Source organism: Ranitomeya variabilis, chromosome 2, assembly GCF_051348905.1.
Source record: "Ranitomeya variabilis isolate aRanVar5 chromosome 2, aRanVar5.hap1, whole genome shotgun sequence".
In the NCBI taxonomy this organism is placed as follows: Eukaryota; Metazoa; Chordata; class Amphibia; order Anura; family Dendrobatidae; genus Ranitomeya; species Ranitomeya variabilis.
The window spans coordinates 247,368,299-247,390,001 of NC_135233.1; the positions used below are offsets into that span (position 1 = coordinate 247,368,299).

The 21,703-nt window shown below is 56.5% G+C and overlaps 1 protein-coding gene across 1 annotated transcript; it reads right to left on the reverse strand.

Moving 5' to 3' along the window:
* Positions 1–14,775: 14,775 nt before the first annotated feature.
* DNLZ (DNL-type zinc finger) lies at positions 14,776–21,373 on the reverse strand. Its single transcript, XM_077284472.1, has 3 exons — positions 21,056–21,373; positions 18,775–18,914; positions 14,776–16,319 (listed from the first exon to the last, which is right to left on the reverse strand). The coding sequence occupies exons 1-3, from the start codon at positions 21,305–21,307 to the stop codon at positions 16,151–16,153; spliced, it is 561 nt and encodes a 186-aa protein (XP_077140587.1). The 5' UTR covers positions 21,308–21,373; the 3' UTR covers positions 14,776–16,150.
* Positions 21,374–21,703: the final 330 nt, after the last annotated feature.

The window sequence follows — 21,703 nt, forward strand, 5'->3', positions numbered from 1 at the left end:
TCCTTCAAGTTTGTTGGAAGACCATTCCCGGTGACTACCTCTTGAAGCTCATCAAGAGAATGCCAAGAGTGTGCAAAGCAGTCATCAATGCAAAAGGTGGCTACTTTGAAGAACCTAGAATATAAGACATAATTTCAGTTGTTTCACACTTTTTTTGTTAAGTATATAATTCTACATGTGTTAATTCATAGTTTTGATGCCTTTAGTATGAATGTACAATTTTCATAGTCATGAAAATACAGAAAAATCTTTAAACGAGAAGGTGTGTCCAAACTTTTGGTCTGTACTGTGTGTGTGTATAATATCTAATATATAATTGCCTAGAATACTACTTCCTGCAATTTGTGCCAACTTCCGTGGCTTTGTCCGGAGCTAATGTCCGGAGATAATGTCCGGAGCTAATGTCCGGAGCTAATGTCCGGAGATAAGTGACGTCACCTGTGTCCTACACCCAGGCAGAGCACAGGGGCCCCAGGCAGAACATGGGGCCCCAGGCAGAGCACAGGGGCCCCAGGCAGAGCACAGGGGCCCCAGGCAGCATATGGGGCCCCAGGCAGAGCACAGGGGCCCCAGGCAGCATATGGGGCCCCAGGCAGAGCACAGTGGCCCCAGGCAGAGCACACACCAAATCGGAGGCCGAGGGGCCCCGCCAACCAAATCGGAGGCCGAGGGGCCCCGCCAACCAAATCGGAGGCCGAGGAGCCCCGCCCACCAAATCGAAGGCCGAGCGGCCCCGCCCACCAAAGCGGAGGCCGAGGGGCCCGACCCCGTCCACCAAAACGGAGGCTGAGGGGCCCCGACCACCACATCGGAGGCCGAGGGGCCCCGCCCACCAAATCGGAGGCCGAGGGTCCCCGCCCACCAAATCGGAGGCCGAGGGTCCCCGCCCACCAAATCGGAGGCCGAGGGGCCCCGCCCACCAAATCGGAGGCCGAGGGTCCCCGCCCACCAAATCGGAGGCCGAGGGGCCCCGCCCACCAAATCGGAGGCCGGGGGTCCCCGCCCTCCAAATCGGAGGCCGAGGGGCCCCGCCCACCACATCGGAGGCCGAGGGGCCCCGCCCACCAAATCGGAGGCCGAGGGTCCCCGCCCACCAAATCGGAGGCCGAGGGTCCCCGCCCACCAAATCGGAGGCCGAGGGTCCACACCATCCAAATCGGAGGCCGAGGGGCCCCGCCCACCAAATCGGAGGCCGACGGGCCCCACCCACCAAAGCGGAGGCCGAGGGTCCCCGCCCACCAAATCGGAGGCCGAGGGTCCCCGCCCACCAAATCGGAGGCAGAGGGGCCCCGCCCACCAAATCGGAGGCCGAGGGGCCCCGCCCACCAAATCGGAGGCCGACGGGCCCCACCCACCAAAGCGGAGGCCGAGGGTCCCCGCCCACCAAATCGGAGGCCGAGGGTCCCCGCACACCAAATCGGAGGCAGAGGGGCCCCGCCCACCAAATCGGAGGCCGAGGGGCCCCGCCCACCAAAGCGGAGGCCGAGGGTCCCCGACCACCAAATCGGAGTCCGAGGGTCCCCGCCCACCAAATCGGAGGCCGAGGGTCCCCGCCCACCAAATCGGAGGCCGAGGGTCCCCGCCGACCAAATCGGAGGCCGAGAGTCCCCGCCCACCAAATCGGAGGCCGAGGGGCCCCGCCAACCAAATCGGAGGCCGAGGGGCTTCGCCAACCAAATCGGAGGCCGAGGAGCCCCGCCCACCAAATCGAAGGCCGAACGGCCCCGCCCACCAAAGCGGAGGCCGAGGGGCCTGGCCCCGCCCACCAAAGCGGAGGCCGAGGGGCCCCGCCCACCACATCGGAGGCCGAGGGTCCCCGCCCACCAAATCGGAGGCCGAGGGTCCCCGCCCACCAAATCGGAGGCCGAGGGTCCCCGCCCACCAAATTGGAGGCCGAGGGTCCCCGCCCACCAAATCGGAGGCCGAGGGGCCCCACCAACCAAATCGGAGGCCGAGGGGCCCCGCCCACCAAATCGGAGGCCGAGGGTCCCCGCCCACCAAATCGGAGGCCGAGGGGCCCCGCCAACCAAATCGGAGGCCGAGGGGCCCTGCCCACCAAATCGGAGGCCGAGGGTCCCCGCCCACCAAATCGGAGGCTGAGAGTCCCCATCCACCAAATCGGAGGATAAGGGGCCCCGCCAACCAAATCGGAGGCCGAGGGGCCCCGCCAACCAAATCGGAGGCCGAGGAGCCCCGCCCAACAAATCGAAGGCCGAGCGGCCCCGCCCACCAAAGCGGAGGCCGAGGGGCCCGGCCCCGCCCACCAAAGCGGAGGCCGAGGGGCCCCGACCACCACATCGGAGGCCGAGGGGCCCCGCCCACCACATCGGAGGCCGAGGGGCCCCGCCCACCAAATCGGAGGCCGAGGGTCCCCGCCCACCAAATCGAAGGCCGAGGGTCCCCGCCCACCAAATCGGAGGCCGAGGGTCCCCGCCCACCAAATTGGAGGCCGAGGGTCCCCGCCTACCAAATCGGAGGCCGAGGGTCTCTGCCCACCAAATCGGAGGCCGAGGGGCCCCGCCCACCAAATCGGACGCCGGGGGTCCCCGCCCACCAAATCGGAGGCCGAGGGGCCCCGCCCACCACATCGGAGGCCGATGGGCCCCGCCCACCAAATCGGAGGCCGAGGGTCCCCGCCCACCAAATCGGAGGCCGAGGGTCCCCGCCCACCAAATCGGAGGCCGAGGGGCCCCGCCCACCAAATCGGAGGCCGAGGGTCCACACCAACCAAATCGGAGGCCGAGGGTCCCCGCCCACCAAATCGGAGGCCGAGGGGCCCCGCCCACCAAATCGGAGGCCGAGGGTCCCCGCACACCAAATCGGAGGCAGAGGGACCCCGCCCACCAAATCGGAGGCCGAGGGTCCCCGACCACCAAATCGGAGGCCGAGTGTCCCTGCCCACCAAATCGGAGGCCGAGGGTCCCCGCCCACCAAATCGGAGGCCGAGGGTCCCCGCCCACCAAATCGGAGGCCGAGAGTCCCCGCCCACCAAATCGGAAGCTGAGGGGCCCCGCCAACCAAATCGGAGGCCGAGGGGCCCCGCCAACCAAATGGGAGGCCGAGGAGCCCCACCCACCAAATCGAAGGCCGAGCGGCCCCGCCTACCAAAGCGGAGGCCGAGGGGCCCTGCCCCGCCCACCACATCGGAGGCCGAGGGGCCCCGCCCACCAAATCGGAGGCCGAGGGTCCCCACCCACCAAATCGGAGGCCGAGGGTCCCCGCCCACCAAATCGGAGGCCGAGGGTCCCCGCCCACCAAATCGGAGGCCGAGGGTCCCCGCCCACCAAATCGGAGGCCGAGGGTCCCCGCCCACCAAATCGGAGGCCGAGGGGCCCCACCAACCAAATCGGAGGCCGAGGGGCCCCGCCCACCAAATCGGAGGCCGAGGGTCCCTGCCCACCAAATTGGAGGCCGAAGGGCCCCGCCAACCAAATCGGAGGCCGAGGGGCCCCGCCCACCAAATCGGAGGCCGAGGGTCCCCGCCAACCAAATCGGAGGCCGAGGGTCCCCGCCCACCAAATCGGAGGCCGAGGGTCCCCGCCCACCAAATCGGAGGCCGAGGGTCCCCGCCCACCAAATCGGAGGCCGAGGGTCCCCGCCCACCAAATCGGAGGCCGAGGGGCCCCGCCCACCAAATCGGAGGCCGGGGGTCCCCGCCCACCACATCGGAGGCCGAGGGGCCCCGCCCACCACATCGGAGCCGATGGGCCCCGCCCACCAAATCGGAGGCCGAGGGTCCCCGCCCACCAAATCGGAGGCCGAGGGTCCCCGCCCACCAAATCGGAGGCCGAGGGTCTCCACACCAACCAAATCGGAGGCCGAGGGGCCCCGCCCACCAAAGCGGAGGCCGAGGGGCCCCGCCCACCAAATCGGAGGCAGAGGGACCCCGCCCACCAAATCGGAGACCGAGGGACCCCGCCCACCAAATCGGAGGCCGAGGGTCCCCGACCACCAAATCAGAGGCCGAGGGTCCCCGCCCACCAAATCGGAGGCCGAGGGTCCCCGCCCACCAAATCGGAGGCCGAGGGTCCCCGCCCACCAAATCGGAGGCCGAGAGTCCCGCCCACCAAATCGGAGGCCGAGGGGCCCCGCCAACCAAATCGGAGGCCGAGGGGCCCCGCCAACCAAATCGGAGGCCGAGGAGCCCCGCCCACCAAATCGAAGGCCGAGGAGCCCCGCCCACCAGAGCGGAGGCCGAGGGGCCCGCCCACCAAATCGGAGGCCGAGGGGCCCCGCCCACCAAATCGGAGGCCGAGGGTCCCCGCCCACCAAATCGGAGGCCGAGGGTCCCCGCCCACCAAATCGGAGGCCGAGGGTCCCCGCCCACCAAATCGGAGGCCGAGAGTCCCGCCCACCAAATCGGAGGCCGAGGGGCCCCGCCAACCAAATCGGAGGCCGAGGGGCCCCGCCAACCAAATCGGAGGCCGAGGAGCCCCGCCCACTAAATCGAAGGCCGAGGAGCCCCGCCCACCAAAGCGGAGGCCGAGGGGCCCGCCCACCAAATCGGAGGCCGAGGGGCCCCGCCCACCAAATCGGAGGCCGAGGGTCCCCGCCCACCAAATCGGAGGCCGAGGGTCCCCGCCCACCAAATCGGAGGCCGAGGGTCCCCGCCCACCAAATCGGAGGCCGAGGGTCCCCGCCCACCAAATCGGAGGCCGAGGGTCCCCGCCCACCAAATCGGAGGCCGAGGGGCCCCGCCCACCAAATCGGAGGCCGAGGGTCCCCGCCCACCAAATTGGAGGCCGAGGGGCCCCGCCAACCAAATCGGAGGCCGAGGGGCCCCGCCCACCAAATCGGAGGCCGAGGGGCGCCGCCCACCAAATTGGAGGCCGAGGGTCCCCGCCCACCAAATCGGAGGATAAGGGGCCCCGCCCACCAAATTGGAGGTTGAGGGTCCCTGCCCACCAAATCGGAGGCCGAGGGGCCCCGCCAACCAAATCGGAGGCCGAGGGGCCCCGCCCACCAAATCAGAGGCCGAGGGGCCCCGCCCACCAAATCGGAGGCCGAGGGTCCCCGCCCACCAAATCGGAGGATAAGGGGCCCCGCCCACCAAATCGGAGGCCGAGGGGCCCCACCAACCAAATCGGAGGCCGAGGAGCCCCGCCCACCAAATCGAAGGCCGAGCGGCCCCGCCCACCAAAGCGGAGGCAGAGGGACCCCGCCCACCAAATCGGAGGCCGTGGGGCCCCGCCAACCAAAGCGGAGGCCGAGGGTCCCCGCCCACCAAATCGGAGGCAGAGGGACCCCGCTCACCAAATCGGAGGCCGAGGGGCCCCGCCCACCAAAGCGGAGGCCGAGGGTCCCCGCCCACCAAATCGGAGGTCGAGGGTCCCCGCCCACCAAATCAGAGGCCGAGGGTCCCCGCCCACCAAATCAGAGGCCGGTCCCCGCCCACCAAATCAGAGGCCGAGGGTCCCCACCCACCAAATCGGAGGACGAGGGGCCCCACCAACCAAATCGGAGGCCGAGGAGCCCCGCCCACCAAAAGTAAGTGCGGCCCCAAAAGTAAGTGCGCCCCCGGGTGCAAAAGTAAGTGCACCCCCGGGTGCAAAAGTAAGTGCGCCCCCGGGTGCAAAAGTAAGTGCGCCCCCGGGTGCAAAAGTAAGTGCGCCCCCGGGTGCAAAAGTAAGTGCGCCCCCGGGTGCAAAAGTAAGTGCGCCTCCGGGTGCAAAAGTAAGTGCGCCCCCGGTTGCAAAAGTAAGCGCGCCCCCGGCCCCGGGTGCAAAAGTAAGCGCGCCCCCCAGTCCCGTGTGTGAAAAGTGCTGCTGTAAAGCTGGTAGCGCTGTTCAAGCACCATGTATTTCCTTCAGGAAATGCCCATCTAATATATAATTGCCTAGAATACTACTTCCTGCAATTTGTGCCAACTTCCGTGGCTTTGTCCGGAGCTAATGTCCGGAGCTAATGTCCGGAGCTAATGTCCGGAGCTAAGTGACGTCACCAGTGTCCTACACCCAGGCAGAGCACAGGGGCCCCAGGCAGCATATGGGGCCCCAGGCAGAGCACAGTGGCCCCAGGCAGAGCACAGGGGCCCCAGGCAGCATATGGGGCCCCAGGCAGAGCACAGTGGTCCCAGGCAGAGCACAGGGGCCCCAGGCAGCATATGGGGCCCCAGGCAGAGCACAGGGGCCCCAGGCAGCATATGGGGCCACAGGCAGAGCACAGGGGCCCCAGGCAGCATATGGGGCCCCAGGCAGAGCACAGTGGCCCCAGGCAGAGCACAGGGGCCCCAGGCAGCATATGGGGCCCCAGGCAGAGCACAGTGGTCCCAGGCAGAGCACAGGGGCCCCAGGCAGCCTATGGGGCCCCAGGCAGAGCACAGTGGCCCCAGGCAGAGCACAGGGGGCCCAGGCAGCATATGGGGCCCCAGGCAGAGCACAGGGGCCCCAGGCAGCATATGGGGCCCCAGGCAGAGCACAGGGGCCCCAGGCAGCATATGGGGCCCCAGGCAGAGCACAGTGGCCCCAGGCAGAGCACAGGGGCCCCAGGCACAACATGGGGCCCCAGGCAGAGCACAGGGGCCCTAGGCAGCATATGGGGCCCCAGGCAGAGCACAGGGGCCCCAGGCAGCATATGGGGCCCCAGGCAGAGCACAGTGGCCCCAGGCAGCATATGGGGCCCCAGGCAGAGCACAGTGGCCCCAGGCAGAGCACAGGGGCCCCAGGCAGCATATGGGGCCCCAGGCAGAGCACAGTGGTCCCAGGCAGAGCACAGGGGCCCCAGGCAGCTTATGGGGCCCCATGCAGAGCACAGTGGCCCCAGGCAGAACATGGGGCCCCAGGCAGAGCACAGTGGCCCCAGGCAGAGCACAGGGGCCCCAGGCAGAACATGGGGCCCCAGGCAGAGCACAGGGGCCCCAGCAAGAGCACAGGGGCCCCAGGCAGCATATGGGGCCCCAGGCAGAGCACAGGGGCCCCAGGCAGCATATGGGGCCCCAGGCAGAGCACAGTGGCCCCAGGCAGAGCACAGGGGCCCCAGGCAGCATATGGGGCCCCAGGCAGAGCACAGGGGCCCCAGGCAGCCTATGGGGCCCCAGGCAGAGCTCAGTGGCCCCAGGCAGAACATGAGGCCCCAGGCAGAGCACAGGGGCCCCAGGCAGAGCACAGGGGCCCCAGGCAGCATATGGGGCCCCAGGCAGAGCACAGTGGTCCCAGGTAGAGCACAGGGGCCCCAGGCAGCCTATGGGGCCCCAGGCAGAGCACAGGGGCCCCAGGCAGCATATGGGGCCCCAGGCAGAGCACAGGGGCCCAAGGCAGCATATGGGGCCCCAGGCAGAGCACAGTGGCCCCAGGCAGAGCACAGGGGCCCCAGGCAGAACATGGGGCCCCAGGCAGAGCACAGGGGCCCCAGGCAGAGCACAGGGGCCCCAGGCAGCATATGGGGCCCCAGGCAGAGCACAGGGGCCCCAGGCAGCATATGGGGCCCCAGGCAGAGCACAGCGATATTTTGGACCACTGTGCGGTGTTTCAGACCCCCTGTGTGATGTCTGGGGCCCTGTTCTTAAGTATATTAAAGATTAAAGTAACGTATATTAAAGTATATTATAGATCAAATTTGACACGTTTATGAGCACCATTGAGTGATATACTCAAGAATGACATAATTTTTCAACATTTTATGGTTTCAAACTGTAAACACTCAGAGTTTTTTTTACTTCAACCAGAAAACCTTAACGGTTCATAAAAAACTTGACTGTTCAGGATATGATTAAAGTCATAGTATTCTGAATCTTTAACTTATAAAGATACCTTTACATGGGGTGATTATTGGTTCCAGAGAGGCTTTCGGCCGATAATCGTACACATGGCTGGTGACAGGACAATACAATATAAACGTTCAAAGGTAAACACTGATAACATTAAAATCTAATATATAATTGCCTAGAATACTACTTCCTGCAATTTGTGCCAACTTCCGTGGCTTTGTCCGGAGCTAATGTCCGGAGATAATGTCCGGAGCTAATGTCCGGAGATAATGTCCGGAGATAAGTGACGTCACCAGTGTCCTACACCCAGGCAGAGCACAGGGGCCCCAGGCAGCATGTGGGGCCCCAGGCAGAGCACAGTGGCCCCAGGCAGAGCACAGGGGCCCCAGGCAGCATATGGGGCCCCAGGCAGAGCACAGTGGTCCCAGGCAGAGCACAGGGGCCCCAGGCAGCCTATGGGGCCCCAGGCAGAGCACAGTGGCCCCAGGCAGAGCACAGGGGCCCCAGGCAGCATATGGGGCCCCAGGCAGAGCACAGGGGCCCCAGGCAGCATATGGGGCCCCAGGCAGAGCACAGTGGCCCCAGGCAGAGCACAGGGGACCCAGGCAGAACATGGGGCCCCAGGCAGAGCACAGGGGCCCCAGGCAGAGCACAGGAGCCCCAGGCAGCATATGGGGCCCCAGGCAGAGCACAGGGGCCCCAGGCAGAGCACAGGGGCCCCAGGCAGCATATGGGGCCCCAGGCAGAGCACAGGGGCCCCAGGCAGCATATGGGGCCCCAGGCAGAGCACAGTGGCCCCAGGCAGAGCACAGGGGCCCCAGGCAGAACATGGGGCCCCAGGCAGAGCACAGGGGCCACAGGCAGAGCACAGGGGCCCCAGGCAGCATATGGGGCTCCAGGCAGAGCACAGGGGCCCCAGGCAGCATATGGGGCCCCAGGCAGAGCAGTGGCCCCAGGCAGCATATGGGGCCCCAGGCAGAGCACAGTGGCCCCAGGCAGAGCACAGGGGCCCCAGGCAGCATATGGGGCCCCAGGCAGAGCACAGTGGTCCCAGGCAGAGCACAGGGGCCCCAGGCAGAGCACAGTGGCCCCAGGCAGAACATGGGGCCCCAGGCAGAGCACAGTGGCCCCAGGCAGAGCACAGGGGCCCCAGGCAGAACATGGGGCCCCAGGCAGAGCACAGGGGCCCCAGGCAGAGCACAGGGGCCCCAGGCAGCATATGGGGCCCCAGGCAGAGCACAGTGGCCCCAGGCAGAGCACACACCAAATCGGAGGCCGAGGGGCCCCGCCAACCAAATCGGAGGCCGAGGGGCCCCGCCAACCAAATCGGAGGCCGAGGAGCCCCGCCCACGAAATCGAAGGCCGAGCGGCCCCGCCCACCAAAGCGGAGGCCGAGGGGCCCGGCCCCGCCCACCAAAGCGGAGGCCGAGGGGCCCCGACCACCACATCGGAGGCCGAGGGTCCCCGCCCACCAAATCGGAGGCCGAGGGTCCCCGCCCACCAAATCGGAGGCCGAGGGTCCCCGCCCACCAAATCGGAGGCCGACGGGCCCCACCCACCAAAGCGGAGGCCGAGGGTCCCCGCCCACCAAATCGGAGGCCGAGGGTCCCCGCCCACCAAATCGGAGGCCGAGGGTCCCCGCCCACCAAATCGGAGGCCGAGGGTCCCCGCCCACCAAATCGGAGGCCGAGGGTCCCCGCACACCAAATCGGAGGCAGAGGGACCCCGCCCACCAAATCGGAGGCTGAGGGGCCCCGCCCACCAAAGCGGAGGCCGAGGGTCCCCGACCACCAAATCGGAGGCCGAAGGGTCCCCGCCCACCAAATCGGAGGCCGAGGGTCCCCGCCCACCAAATCGGAGGCCGGGGGTCCCCGCCCACCAAAGCGGAGGCCGAGGGGCCCCGCCCACCACATCGGAGGCCGAGGGTCTCCGCCCACCAAATCGGAGGCCGAGGGTCCCCGCCCACCAAATCGGAGGCCGAGGGTCCCCGCCCACCAAATCGGAGGCCGAGGGTCCCCGCCCACCAAATTGGAGGCTGAGGGTCCCCGCCCACCAAATCGGAGGCCGAGGGTCCCCGCCCACCAAATCGGAGGACGAGGGTCCCTGCACACCACATCGGAGGCCGAGGGGCCCCGCCCACCAAAGCGGAGGCCGAGGGTCCCCGACCACCAAATCGGAGGCCGAGGGGCCCCGCCCACCACATCGGAGACCGAGGGGCCCCGCCCACCAAATCGGAGGCCGAGGGTCCCCACCCACCAAATCGGAGGCCGAGGGTCCCCGCCCACCAAATCGGAGGCCGAGGGTCCCCGCCCACCAAATTGGAGGCTGAGGGTCCCCGCCCACCAAATCGGAGGCCGAGGGTCCCCGCCCACCAAATCGGAGGACGAGGGGCCCCACCTGTGAAAATTTTACTGTGAAAATACCTGATGGGCACACAAGTATGCGCCAGTATGGGTACTAAGAGCTTTTCCACATAATAATGAAATATTTTAAAATGTCATAGAACATACCAATATACATAGTTATTGATACATATTATTTATTATTTACATTATTGTTCTTAAGCAAAGAACCGTTGTTGTGGCATTTGCCACAACACGCAAAGTTGTTGTCTGATGTCTTTCATCACTCCCCTCATAAGCATGTTCATGGATCCTGTGTAACTGTACCTTAAATAACAAGAATTGTCAAGAGCTGGTGAGTGCAGACATTTTTTGTTCTTTCTTACTATTATTTATTAATTGTATTATTCTTACATTTGAATAAATAAAGTATATATGGATTCTAGACTCCCGATTCTTTAGAATCGGACTGCCATCTAGTATATATATATATACACATATATATATACATATATATATACAGTACATATATATACACATATATATATACATATACACACACACACACACACACACACACACACACACACACACACACACACACACACACACACACTGCTCAAAAAAAATAAATGGAACACTAAAATTCCACTTCCTAGATATCACTGAATGAAATATTCCAGTTGTAAATCTTTATTCATTACATAGCGGAATGTTTTGAGAACAATAAAACCTAAAAATGATCAACGTAAATCACAACTGATATCCCACGGAGGACTGGAGTTGGAATGGTGCTCAAAATCAAAGTGGAAAATGAAGTTACGGGCTGATCCAACTTCAGTGGAAATGCCTCAAGACAAGAAATGATGTCCATACTGTGTGTGGCCTTCACGTGCCTGTATGACCTCTCTACAACGTCTGGGCATGCTCCTGATGAGGCGGCGGATGGTCTCCTGACGGATCTCCTCCCAGACCTGGACTAAAGCATCCGCCAACTCCTGGACAGTGTGTGGTGCAACGTAACATTGGTGGATGGTGCAAGACATGACGTCCCAGATGTGTTCAACCGGATTCAAGTCTCGGGAACGGGCGGGCCAGTCCATAGCTTCAATGCCTTACTCTTGCAGGAACTGCTGACACACTCCAGCCACATGAGATCTGGCACTGTCCTGCATTAGGAGGAACCCAGGGCCAACCGCACCAGCATATGGTCTCACAAGGGGTCTGAGGATCTCCTCTCGGTACCTAATAGCAGTCAGGCTACCTCTGGTGAGCAGATGGAGGGCTGTGCGTCCCTCCAAAGAAATGCCACCCCACCCCATTACTGACCCACTGCCAAACCAGTCATGCTGAAGGATGTTGCAGGCAGCAGATCGTTCTCCATGGTGTCTCCAGACTCTGTCACATGTGCTCAGTGTGAACCTGCTTTCATCTGTGAAGAGCACAGGGCGCCAGTGGCGAATTTGCCAATTCTGGTGTTCTGTGGCAAATGTCAAGCGTCCTGCACGGTGTTGGGCTGTGAGCACAACCCTCATCTGTGGACGTCAGACACCCAAACTATCCTCATGGAGTCGGTTTCTAACCGTTTACGCAGACACATGCACATTTGTGGCCTCTGGAGGTCATTTTGCAGGGCTCTAGCAGTGCTCCTCCTGTTCCTCCTTGCACAAAGGCTGAGGTAGCGGTCCTGCTGCTGCTGGGTTGTTGCCCTCTTACGGCCCCCTCCACATCTCCTGGTGTACTGCCCTGTCTCCTGGTAGCGCCTCCAGCCTCTGGACACTACGCTGACAGACACAGCAAACCTTCTTGCCACAGCTCGCATTGATGTGCCATCCTGGATGAGCTGCACTACCTGAGCCACTTGTGTGGGTTGTAGAGTCCGTCCCATGCTACCACGAGTGTGAAAGCACAACCAACATTCAAAAGTGACCATCAGCCAGAAAGCATTGGTACTGAGATGTGGTCTGTGGTCCCCACCTGCTGAACCACTCCATTGTTGAGTTAGTCTTGATAATTGCCAATAATTTCCATCTGTTGTTTATTCCATTTGCACAACAGCATGTGAAATTGATTGTCAAACAGTGTTGCTTCCACAGACAGACAGACATTTTTTATTTTGGTTGATTTAATTTCATTTTTATGTAATTGCTTCACCTCTTTTTCTCCACTCTTGCTTACTTATATTTTTCATGTATTTGTCCACTTATACTTTATATTTTTTTTGGGGGGGGGAGTTGTTCTATGTGATCACATATACATTTTTTAATAGTTGTTTTTATATTGTGATCAGTAACCAAAAATACCTTTTATGTTTTTTCAATTTTTTGGTCTGCCATTTATTAAATTGAATCCATATAATAGACAGATATGTGCACATGTTTTTATGCAGTACTACTGTTTGCCACAGTCTAGTTAATAAAGGCAATTTTATTTGAATATTTCTTGTCTGTATTTTATGATAGTCCACTGTGCCTGGGGTTTCTTTTCTTGTTTTAAAGGCCAGAAGGGGAGTAATGTTAGTATCTATTGGGATCTTAGTAGTGGAGCTTTGACAAAGACCTTTTCGGTCGAAACGCGTAGCCACACTCACTAAGGTTATGGTGTTGTCTGTATGGAGCATTGGATTATTATGTTTTTAATGTTTTCATTAAAGTTTTTTCCAATTTTATCTGGAACATTTTTTTCCCCCCAGTAATGTTAGTGGCAATCTGTCTCACAAGAGTTGAAATAATATAGTTATGTAACATGTGAAAAAGAAAGTGGGAAAAAAAAGGTAACTGGACTGACAAAGGACACCATTTTGGTCTCCGTTGTATGAATGGAGTCTTTATAGATACACCACAAGTAAATTATGATGCGAACAGAGCCCTCGCCTTCCTCATACTGCCACATAAAAAAGGTTTCGTCCACTTTTGCAGACTTTTTTTTTACTGCATGTATTTTAGCGTACAAAAAATTATTTTTACAATTGGATGTCATTGAATATTTTCCACCGTTTGGCTTCTACAGGCTTTTTGTTTTCCTGCATATTTAAATTTCATGGAATGAGCTAAGAAAAAGTCTGAAGAGTTAGGCTATGTGCATACGTTACGGATTTTGCTGCGGATCCACAGCAGATTGGCAGCAGTTTTCCCATGCGTTGTACAGCACCATGCAAACCTATCGAAAACAAAATCCGCAGTGCACATGCTGCAGAAAATACCGTGCGGAAACGCTGCGTTGTATTTCCCGCAGCATGTCAATTCTTCCGCAGCAGTTTACACCTGCTCCTCAATTGGAATCTGCAGGTGGAATCCGCACAAAAACTGCAGGAAATCCGCAGTAAATCCAAAGTGCATTTTACCTGCGGATTTTGCAAAAGCAGTGCGGAAAAATCCACACACGAATCCGCAACGTGTGCACATAGCCTTATAAACTCCCAGTCACAGATGAGCTCACTGACTGAATCCCAGGAAATCGTATCTGCAGCCTACAACAGACAGCGCAACAAAGAGGTTAGACAAGGCAAAACGGGACTTTTTTTTTTTTTTTTTTAATAGAAACCCAATGACAAAAATTGTTTTAACCCACCAAAAAAAAAAAAAAAAAAAAAAAAAATATCCCAGGATGTGAACAACCCTTTTAGGCTAAGTGCACATGTTGCAGAATTGCTGCGGAAATTTCTGCTTCAATTCTGCAGCTCCTGCCGCGGGTATATCGCATGCGGAATTGGCTAGCGTTTTGCAAGCGATCTGTAGCATCGCTTATAAAACTGATTGACAGGTTGGTCACGCTTGTCAAACATAGTGCTTGACAAGTGTGACCAACTTTTTGCTATTGATGCAGCATCAATAGTAAAAGATAGAATGTTAAAAATAAAAAAAAATTAAAAAAAAAAAAAAAAAAATTTGTTATTCTCACCTTCCGCAGACAGCCGATCTCCTCAGCGGCTTCCGTTCCTATAGATGCTGTGTGTGAAGGACCTTCGATGATGTCGCGGTCACGTGACCGCGACGTCATCGCAGGTCCTTCACACACAGCATCTATAGGAATGGAAACGGCCACGTGCACCGCTGAGAGGCGGGAAGACTCCGGGGGCCATCGAAGGTGAGCATATCACGATTTTTTATTTTAATTCTTTTTTTTTTTTACCAATTATATGGTGCCCAGTCCATGGAGGAGAGTCTCCTCTCCTCCACCCTGGGTACCAACCGCACATGATCTGCTTACTTCCCACATGGTGGGCATAGCCCCATGCGGGAAGTAAGCAGATCAATTCATTCCTAGGTGTGCGGAATCCCCGCGATTCTGCAAATTTTATGAACATGCTGCGTTTTTTTCTGGAATGCGATTCCGCTCAGGAAAACAATGCAGCATGTGCACAAAAAATGCGGATTGCATTCTATTAAATAGGATGCTTAATGTGAGCGTTTTTTTGCGGTTTTATAGCATTTTTATAGCGAAAAAAACTCGAAAAATCTGCTACGTGTGCACACAGCCTTAAAGTAGTTGTCTAGAATAGAACATATAGATAACTTATCCATGGGATAGGACATCCCATTCCATGTACGGGTCTGTGGCCACAGCTTTTGAGTGAGGGTGCATGAGCTCTGACGGCACCATTCCGATATTGGCGACCTATCACATGGAAAGGTTATTATAACATTTCCTGACTGTACACCCCTTTAACAGCCAGGAAGAGACACTAGGTAATTACCATCCTGTAAAAAAAAACAAAAAACCTTTATTTGCATAATCAACCTTTTATTACAGGTCATTAAAGGCAATTATAATAAATGTATGTATATAGTACGGTAAAAAAAACTTTAGACAGTTGTAAAAAAAATGCTGCAAAGTAAAAATGCTTTCCAAACTAAAGAGGAAGTGTTATTTCTTCTAGGTAGACTTGAGGACAGTTTTTGAAGGGACTCGGCAGAAGGTGTTTCAAACATCTTGGAGAACTGACCCCAGATCTTCTGTGTACGAAACTTGTTGCAAATCCTTCTGTCTCTTAATGCGAGTCCAGACAGACTGGATGATGTGAGATCAGGGCTCCATGATGACATTGGCTGGATGTTTGGGTTCTGCTGTGGAATAAATTTGCAGTCTGACACCTCACCGATGCTAGAAAATTATTGGCTCCAAAATTATTCTTTATTTATATAGCACCACCATAAATCTAATTTCCCTATTAGTATGTCTTTGGAATGTGGGCGGAAACCGGAGGAAACCCACGCAAACACAGGGAGAACATCCAAACTCCCTGCAGATGTTGTCCTTGGTGGGATTTGAACCCAGGACCCCAGCGCTGCAAGGCTGTACTGCTAACCACTGGGCCACCGTGCTGCCCTACACTTCTTTATACTGTAGATAATACAGGATCCAGCATTCACAATAGGTGATGTCACAGCCACTGTTCATTAAGAACAAAGGGTCATGGAAGTGATGATCCGGCCCCTCAGATCTTTGATCTTACATCATCCAGTCTGTCTGGGATCACATGAAGACACAGAAGGATTTACGCAAGTAAGTGACATCCACAGATGATCTGTGGTCAGTTCTCCCAAGATGTTTGGAACAACCTCCTGCAGAGTTGCTTCAAAAATTGTGCACAAGTGAGTGAGAAGAAGTGATGAACAGACAGGTGGTCACCAAAATATTGATAGGATTTAGATTTCTTTTGTTCATTCACTTTGCATTTTGCTAATTGATAAAAATTAACTATTAACACTTCTATTTTGAAACGATTCTTACTTTCCAGCCTTTTTTCCCCCACACCTGCCTAAAAGTGTTTGCAAAGTACTGTATGTATATATAGAGACACACACACATATTACAGCGCCCCCCCCCCCCGTGGTACCCCTAGCGCCTCTCAAAATCCAGCTTCATACAGAGATGTAGGGGGGGGGGGCGGCAGGATTGTAAGAACATGAGTCCTGATGGAAAATTACAAGAAAGTGTATCTGGCAAAAACAGCTTGTAGTCTTATGTTGCAGAATGTCAGTATCTTCTCCATTGTACAGTAATATAAGGAATGATGGGTAGAGATACGATATCTTCTCTGTTATGATACCATTATTAAAGAGTGTCTATATAAAAAGAAAGGTCCACCGCCTCCTTCTTTTCAAGTCACTGTCTTCTCGCAGGGAGCAGGAAACGCCGATTTGTCCTCCTCCTCCGGTGGGCCCGTGTCAACCCCTGTTATACCGTCGTCCGCCACTACTTCCAGCGCCTCTTCACCCACCAGCCGACGAACCTTCTCTCCTTTAGCTGCCAAGATTTCCTCAATATTCCTTCAGTGCAGAATGAAGAATATATATTAACATACGAGTTAAAAAAAAATATATAAATCACACCATAAGAAACCTCCCCCTATACCATACGCAATAAGGGCTCCAATATTCAGGGCACATGTGTATGTATATTAAGTTTTACTGTGGCACTTGTTATGATCCAGTGGTCTGTGCACCCCTGTCTTGCATATTAGGAGTAGTCATTTCACATTCTATCCTCTAGGTAGTGCTGTTGTCTATGGAAAATATCCATATAGTGTCTGCAAATGAACATACTAAGGGTATGTGCACACGTTGCGGATTTTGCTGCGGATTTTTCCGCAGCGGATTTTATCCGCAGTGCAAAACCACTGCGGTTTTCACTGCAGATTTTCACGCGGTTTCTTCTGCGGGTTTTCAACTGCACTTTCCTATTGGTGCAGGTTGAAAACCGCTGCGGAATCCTCAGAAAGAAGTGACATGCTACTTCTTTTTTTCCGCAGCGTTTCCGCGCTGATTTTTCCGCAGCATTTCCGCGCTGATTTTTCCGCAGCATGTGCACAGCGGGTTTTTTTTCCCATGGGTTTACATGGTACTGTAAACTTAGGGAAAACTGCTGCGGATCCGCAGTGTCAAATCCGCTGCGGATCCGCAGCGTCAAATCCGCTGCGGATCCGCAGCAAAATCGGCAGCGTGTGCACATACCCTAACACTTTAAAAGGGAATCTGTCACCCCCAGGGAGGTATGTGACCTATTAATATGGGCATACAGGGAATAGAAATGTTACACTAGTCCTACCTGCTTGCTTCATATTTGCAGTCTTGCTGTGGAGACATTGTATTTAATTCCTGTATGCTAATATTTTCTTCCAGGCTCCGGGGAGTGCGGTGCCTGGAAGAAAATCTCTTGCCTCCAGTGACGCTGATGGGAGAAGGGCAGGGGGGGTGGTATGATGATGAAGACAGGCGGCACAGATTTCTTCCAGGCACTGAACACCCGAGAACATGGAAGAAATCATTACCAAACAGAAATAAAAGAGGATTTCTCCACAACAAGACGTCAGCTATGAGGCATACAGGAAGAACTAGTGTAAGATTTCTATAACCTGTATGCCCATATTAACAGGTCATACACGTCCCAGGGGTGACAGATTGGACCCAGACATTTTTCATATTCTCCTCTCCTTCTTCCAAGAGCCGTAACTTTTTAATATTTTTTGTAGACACATCCATATGAGGGCAGTTAGTTTGCAGGAGAAACTGCAACTTTCAATGACATCATTTATTTTATCACAGAATCTGCTGAAAAACAAGAAAAAAAATAATAAAAAAAAGGGTGGGGAAAAGGTAGAAAAAAATAAAAATAAATAAAAATGGAATTTTATAAGTTTATTCATTTTGGAATGGTGAAAAAGGGGCCGATTTAAACTTATTAAATTTATTTTAGGGGACTTACATTGATTAAATTATTGCAGGGTCAACAGTTTTGCAGAATGTAGTAAAAAAATAAATAAATAAAAAAAATAAAAATCACAGATCCTTAGGCTAGGTTCACATTGCGTTAATGGGTGATCGCTAACGGACAGCGTTGCACGGCGAAAATGTCACAATTAACGCCGTGCAACGGGTCCGTTAGCGCACCCATTGACAGCAATGTTAATTTCGCCAGCAGCGCATCACTAGCGCGTGCCTTTTTCGGCTCGCGCTAGTGATGTGCCGTTCTTTTGTAGCGCGCCTCGGACGCTGCTTGCAGCGTCCGCGGCGCGCCCGAGGTCCGTTCCCCGCTCTCGCAGATCGGGGATCTGCGAGAGCGGGGACGTTAACGCGACCCCCAAACGCGATCCATAAAAATACATTGCGTTAGCGCAATCCGCTAGCGCTAAACGGATTGCCCTAACGCAATGTGAACCTAGCCTAATGAATCCAATCATTTAACTAAGCTTCAAAGAAGCAGCAAGATGGCAAAGACACGGGCCTCCAGCAGGGTTTTGTCTGTCCATTACTCCCAAAGACTTCACTGGAGGGGGCTACATACAACCACGGACAGCTGTGCATCCTATGAGGAGAGATACTGCCATGATGTAGCTTATTAGGGTAGCAGGGTCACTTCATCTTGGGTTCTCATCTTTGGGACCACCACTTACAGGGCCTTTGTGATACATCCAGTGCATTATCACAGCACAATTAATACACGGACATGGAAATAAGGCTTCAATGGGGGGTTTCCACTTTAAAAAACAAAAGACGTCACTCGCTACAGGTCAGCATCATCAATACCGCAGCCAAAAAGGCTGAGACCGAAGTAGTGGTGGAGAATCAGCGCTGGACCCAGCAAGAGGAGAGTATTAGCTCTAACAATAATTTGGGGTGCGCACTTCTAAAAGTGGGAAAACCCCTATAATAGGGGGCAACGTGACTAATACCCTAGGTGGGAACCCTCTTTATGTGCAGTTATATGAGGCCCCGCACAACTTACCTCTTCCCATCCAGGTCGGAGAACCAGCCTAGATTATCGGCGATGATGTGGTGGTTCTGGCAGCCGGGGCACCTCACAATCACCACGCCGCTCCGATACGCCGATTTTGAGATCTTTTTCGTGGATCTTGTTGAACAAACCTGAATACAAATAATAAACAGACAAGATCTGTATTGCAGGGAGCGCACTGTCCTTCAAGCACTGTCTGGTGTGTGGGGCGTACTCTCTTGGGAGGAGAACGGAGAACTGTTTATCCGCCATCGCCCTGAGGGGGGACACGTTGTCTGTCTGCCATCGTCCTGTGAGGGGTGAGGTGTGCTGTCTATCCGCCATCGTCCTGTGAGGGGTGAGGTGTGCTGTCTATCCGCCGTCGTCCTGTGAGGGGTGAGGTGTGCTGTCTATCCGCCGTCGTCCTGTGAGGGGTGAGGTGTGCTGTCTATCCGCCGTCGTCCTGTGAGGGGTGAGGTGTGCTGTCTATCCGCCGTCGTCCTGGGAGGGGTGAGGTGTGCTGTCTATCCGCCGTCGTCCTGGGAGGGGTGAGGTGTGCTGTCTATCCGCCGTCGTCCTGGGAGGGGTGAGGTGTGCTGTCTATCCGCCGTCGTCCTGGGAGGGGTGAGGTGTGCTGTCTATCCGCCGTCGTCCTGGGAGGGGTGAGGTGTGCTGTCTATCCGCCGTCGTCCTGGGAGGGGTGAGGTGTGCTGTCTATCCGCCGTCGTCCTGGGAGGGGTGAGGTGTGCTGTCTATCCGCCGTCGTCCTGGGAGGGGTGAGGTGTGCTGTCTATCCGCCGTCGTCCTGGGAGGGGTGAGGTGTGCTGTCTATCCGCCGTCGTCCTGGGAGGGGTGAGGTGTGCTGTCTATCCGCCGTCGTCCTGGGAGGGGTGAGGTGTGCTGTCTATCCGCCGTCGTCCTGGGAGGGGTGAGGTGTGCTGTCTATCCGCCGTCGTCCTGTGAGGGGTGAGGTGTGCTGTCTATCCGCCGTCGTCCTGTGAGGGGTGAGGTGTGCTGTCTATCCGCCGTCGTCCTGTGAGGGGTGAGGTGTGCTGTCTATCCGCCGTCGTCCTGTGAGGGGTGAGGTGTGCTGTCTATCCGCCGTCGTCCTGTGAGGGGTGAGGTGTGCTGTCTATCCGCCGTCGTCCTGTGAGGGGTGAGGTGTGCTGTCTATCCGCCGTCGTCCTGTGAGGGGCGAGGTGTGCTGTCTATCCGCCGTCGTCCTGTGAGGGGCGAGGTGTGCTGTCTATCCGCCGTCGTCCTGTGAGGGGCGAGGTGTGCTGTCTATCCGCCGTCGTCCTGTGAGGGGCGAGGTGTGCTGTCTATCCGCCGTCGTCCTGTGAGGGGCGAGGTGTGCTGTCTATCCGCCGTCGTCCTGTGAGGGGCGAGGTGTGCTGTCTATCCGCCGTCGTCCTGTGAGGTGTGCTGTCTATCCGCCGTCGTCCTGTGAGGAGTGAGGTGTGCTGTCTATCCGCCGTCGTCCTGTGAGGAGTGAGGTGTGCTGTCTATCTGCCGTCGTCCTGTGAGGAGTGAGGTGTGCTGTCTATCCGCCGTCGTCCTGTGAGGGGTGAGGTGTGCTGTCTATCCGCCGTCGTCCTGTGAGGTGTGCTGTCTATCCGCCGTCGTCCTGTGAGGAGTGAGGTGTGTTGTCTATCCGCCGTCGTCCTGTGAGGGGTGAGGTGTGCTGTCTATCCGCCGTCGTCCTGTGAGGTGTGCTGTCTATCCGCCGTCGTCCTGTGAGGAGTGAGGTGTGTTGCCCGTCTCCCATTGTCCTGTGGGCATTCTGGTATTATTGGGGGCGCTCTCCCCTTCTGGCACTCTTGGCTAGGTTCACATTTCGTTAGGGCAATCCGTTTAGCGCTAGCGGATTGCGCTAATGCAATGTATTTTTATGGATCGCGTTTGGGGGTCGCGTTAATGTCCCCGCTCTCGCAGATCCCCGATCTGCGAGAGCGAGGAACGGACCTCGGGCGCGCCGCGGACGCTGCAAGCAGCGTCCGAGGTGCGTCACAGAAGAACGGCACATCGCTAGCGCGAGCCGAAAAAGGCACGCGCTAGTGATGCGCTGCTGGCGAAATTAACATTGCTGTCAATGGGTGCGCTAACGGACCCGTTGCACGGCGTTAATTGCGACATTTTCGCCGTGCAACGCTGTCCGTTAGCGATCACCCATTAACGCAATGTGAACCTATACTTATTATGCAGAGAGCACCCCCTAAAATAATAGTGTGGTATTATTTTGCGGTGGCGCTGTCCGTCAGGCGCCTTTCTGCAGGGGGCGCTCTGTACCTACCTTGCAGGTGTATACCAGCTGGTAATGGGAGGTCAGCACTTTCCCCACACACTGGGCGCCGGGGGCAGCTCCCTCAGTACAGAGACTTCTCCACGCAGCAGCCTGGCGGTGCCCGGGGACAGGTAATGGCGGACGGAGGAGACACTTCTCTGTGTGCGCCCCCAGTAATGTCCACCCCAGCCTCCTCCCGACACAGGCAGCTAAACCCCCACAGTCGACCACCAGCTTCCGACTCCCGGCTGTCAGCAGCATGACCCCAGCACTGTTATCAGCACGTGACCGGATGTTGCATGCGGACGGAAGTACAAATCCGCCATCTTTGTTGAGGGCGCTAGAATCCTTGATCCCTTAACACCTTCTCTGGCTGGACGGTCCCATGTTGCTGCTGTAGAGAATTGCTCTGTGCCTGGTATAACAATGTTCTATGTATAGATAAGTGTGCAGTTACAGCAGAGCTGCCCCTTGTGTGTACTACAACTCTCATTATGGCAGTGACGTGCAGTGTGATGATACACGACCACTATATGGCATTGTCTTCTGATACAGATGCGATCACACGTTTTCGTTGCCATCTGACCTCCAGTAGCCCCCTGTACCTAACAGCATCCGTGTAATTTCTCATAAATGACAAAGTGGTGAGGACATATA